The sequence below is a fragment of the Phyllostomus hastatus genome, unplaced genomic scaffold, assembly GCF_019186645.2.
Source record: "Phyllostomus hastatus isolate PE091 unplaced genomic scaffold, TTU_PhHast_1.1 phas_contig_348, whole genome shotgun sequence".
Classification (NCBI taxonomy): Eukaryota; Metazoa; Chordata; class Mammalia; order Chiroptera; family Phyllostomidae; genus Phyllostomus; species Phyllostomus hastatus.
This window is the reverse complement of record NW_025333860.1, coordinates 423,511-426,572: the sequence shown is the minus strand read 5'-3', so window position 1 is coordinate 426,572 and position 3,062 is coordinate 423,511. Positions and strand designations below refer to the sequence as shown.

The following is a 3,062-nucleotide window of genomic DNA, read 5'->3' as shown; positions in this document are numbered from 1 at the left end:
CTCAGAGGCTAGCCTCAGAAAGGTTAAGACATAGGAGACATAGTAATGGTAAACTGGCTTTTCTGTACTCTCTGACAAGAACACATGAATCACTAATGAAACATGTGAGAAAGTATTGTAGATTAGAGCACACGGTAAGAGACTGTCTAGGAGGGGCTAGTTCATGGAGATCAGACAGGAACTGCATTTGCAGAGGCAGATAATTTTCCCTGTTCCATAGGTCCAGCTCATCTTTTTAAGAGGAGCTTGCTCATTTTGTCACTAAACACCTGCTTCACCTGTTTGTTCCTCAGAGTGTAAATGAAGGGGTTAAGCATTGGGGTCACTACAGTATTGAGTAAGGCCACCAACTTGTTCCTGTCCTCCCCCTCACCACCCTTGCCCGACCGGATATACATGAAGATGCAACTGCCATAGAAGAGAGACACAACAATGATGTGAGAAGAACAGGTTGAGAAGGCTTTCTGCCTCTCCTTGGCTGAGGGGATGCGCAGGATGGTGTAGAAGATGTGGCCATAGCAGGTGGCTGTCACAGACAGAGTGCCCAGTAAGCTGAAATTGGCTGCAATAAGACTCAGAAGCTCTATCAGACTTGTGTCTGCACATATGAGTTCCAGGAGTGGAAAGCTGTCACAGAAGAAATGGTTAATGACATTGGGGCCACAGAATGGCAGCTGAACTATCATGAAAGTTGGAATCATCATGAGAAGGAATCCTATTGTCCATGAAGAAAGAACCAATTGGACACAGACCTTGTTGCTCATGATGGTGGCATAATGCAAGGGATTGCATATGGCCACATACCTGTCAAAGGACATCACTGCCAGGAGGAAGAACTCTGTGGTGCCCAGCGAGAAATAGAGAAAAAGCTGGAGGAAGCAACCTGAGAGGGAGATGGTCTTGTATCCAGTCAGGGTGTTGGTCAGCATCTTGGGGAAGATGACAGAGGTTAGCCAGACTTCCAAGACAGCAAAGTTTCGAAGGAAGTAGTACATGGGGGTGTGGAGGCGCCTGTCCATGAGGGTGATAACCACGATGAGGAGATTCCCCAGTAGAGTGAGGAAGTAGGTCAGGAGGAGCCCCAGGAAGATGAGCATCTGAAGCTCACAGGCATCTGAGAGCCCCAGCAGGACAAACTCAGTGACAGTGGTGTGGTTCCCCATGGCTCTTCTGACCTCTGCTGGGATGACCAATCAGAGGTGTGCAGTATCATGAGTCATAATGTTCTGGAGCTATGAGGACTCTTGGAACCGAAAGGAAAGATGGATGAGTGTTGCACTTTGAGCTGAAGGAGTTTTTATTTCTGTGAAGGACATGTCTTCCCACCACTCAGGTTTGTTTTGCAGAGCCCCTGTCTTACGTGTGGTCCCTGGTGTGTCTGTGTGTTAGAGGAGAGAGTGGTGATCTGCAGGGTGACTTAAGTAAGACCCCAGTAAAAAATTATCCTTGCTTACTTTTCTTAATTAAACTTTTATCACTGATTCCTTTACCCCTAACATTATAACCTATTTTCAAAATTTCTTTAATTTTAAAATTTAGTATTATTTTTTATCTTTACTCCAATATTGGGCCTTCATCAATATAGTATGAGTAGTTCATATATGAGGGTGGTAAGATATCTGCTTTAATTAGCCATTCACAATACAGATCCATATCCATGGGTAAATTTAGAATGCATAGTCACTCTACTGCTGTTTCAAGATTCTTGAGCTTTGGTGCTTTTCACTAGTATTTTGGTTAATACAAAGGGAAGAGGAAATCTGTGAAGAAAAAAGAAAGCCCAACTTTCACAAACCAAAAAAAAAAAAAAGAAAAATTCAAGTTTTATATATATATATATATATATATATATATATATATATATATATATATATATATATATATTTATTTATTTATTTATATTTATATCTATATATAAACTCTTACTAAAGAATATATATATAAAGAATATATATATATATTCTTTATATATATACATATATATATATTCTTTAGTAAGAGTTTTGGATTCAAGGTTCTTAATATTGTTTCCAAATGATACATCCAGGTGTTCCTCTCATTGCATCCTCCAATGGGTTCTAGATAAAATACACTCTGTGATTATTTGATTCTTTATATATTTCATGCACTTATGCTTTTGCATATGGTATTCATAATGCTTGGAATCATCTGACATTGAAATCTTATTTATCCTTTAAGTCTATCCTCAGTGTATGTTGTTTCTTTCTGATGGTGCTTTCTCTTCTGAATTACTGAGTAATAATATCCTTCCATATCCTTCATAATGTTATTATATCTCATTTAATTTTCATTGTACTTTTGAAGTCGTTTTTCATTTGTTGCTCGTGAGTCAAACATTTCTTTATTGATCTTTGTATTTTATATAGCCCTTAAACACTTTCTTAAAATAATCAGATTTAATAAACATTTATTAAATGAGTGAATAATACCTTAAATGTGCAAGAGATGGATTTGGTGGTGTTTGACACACAAGAGGCTGAGGACATATCACTTACGTAATATTTTTGAGGGGACAACAGATTTGTAGAGTCATATATCTCACATTGGTCCCTATGAAGAGAGTCTGCTTCTCCTAATAAGAAAGTGGAGATGTCTCCTCACAAACATTCTCTAAAGGGAGACTCTCCATCTTTGCGATGGTTAGAGTTTGAGCTAGTAAACAGTGGTCTGGTAAGATCTCCCTTTAAAAGTCATCATCTTTGGCGCTTGCTTCAGCAGCACATATACTGAAATTGAATGATACAGAAATGATTAGCATGGCTCCTGAGCAAGGATGACACACAGATTCATGAAGTGTTCCATATTTTTATATCTGGTGAATACTCACCCCTACCTCATGCCTCACTGAGAACATACCTCCTGCAACTCAAATACTGCTAGAGGCTCTTTCAGTGGCTGAACCTAACAGGCAGCCAATAAGCCTAGGCACATGGAGGTGGATCTCTGGGTTCCTTGGAACTTTGAAGGAAATGACCTGGCCCTGTTGACCTGACCCTGGACCCGGTACATAAAAGCTGACCTTGGTGTGTTGCTGGATCCTT

General features: G+C 39.5%; 1 protein-coding gene and 1 non-coding gene across 2 annotated transcripts; one reads left to right on the top strand and one right to left on the bottom strand.

The window, feature by feature from the left end:
- Positions 1 to 227: 227 nt before the first annotated feature.
- On the bottom strand, positions 228 to 1,163 carry LOC123820413 (olfactory receptor 49-like). Its single transcript, XM_045841129.1, has one exon. The coding sequence runs from the start codon at positions 1,161 to 1,163 to the stop codon at positions 228 to 230; it is 936 nt and encodes a 311-aa protein (XP_045697085.1).
- Positions 1,164 to 2,723: 1,560 nt separating this feature from the next.
- LOC123820525 lies at positions 2,724 to 2,829 on the top strand. The gene has a single exon (XR_006785984.1). It is a non-coding gene; the product is annotated as a U6 spliceosomal RNA (small nuclear RNA).
- Positions 2,830 to 3,062: the final 233 nt, after the last annotated feature.

What these genes read in the sequence shown, in the direction of transcription:
- LOC123820413 (XM_045841129.1), bottom strand. Translation starts at nt 1,163, where the DNA reads ATGGGGAACCACACCACTGTCACTGAGTTTGTCCTGCTGGGGCTCTCA.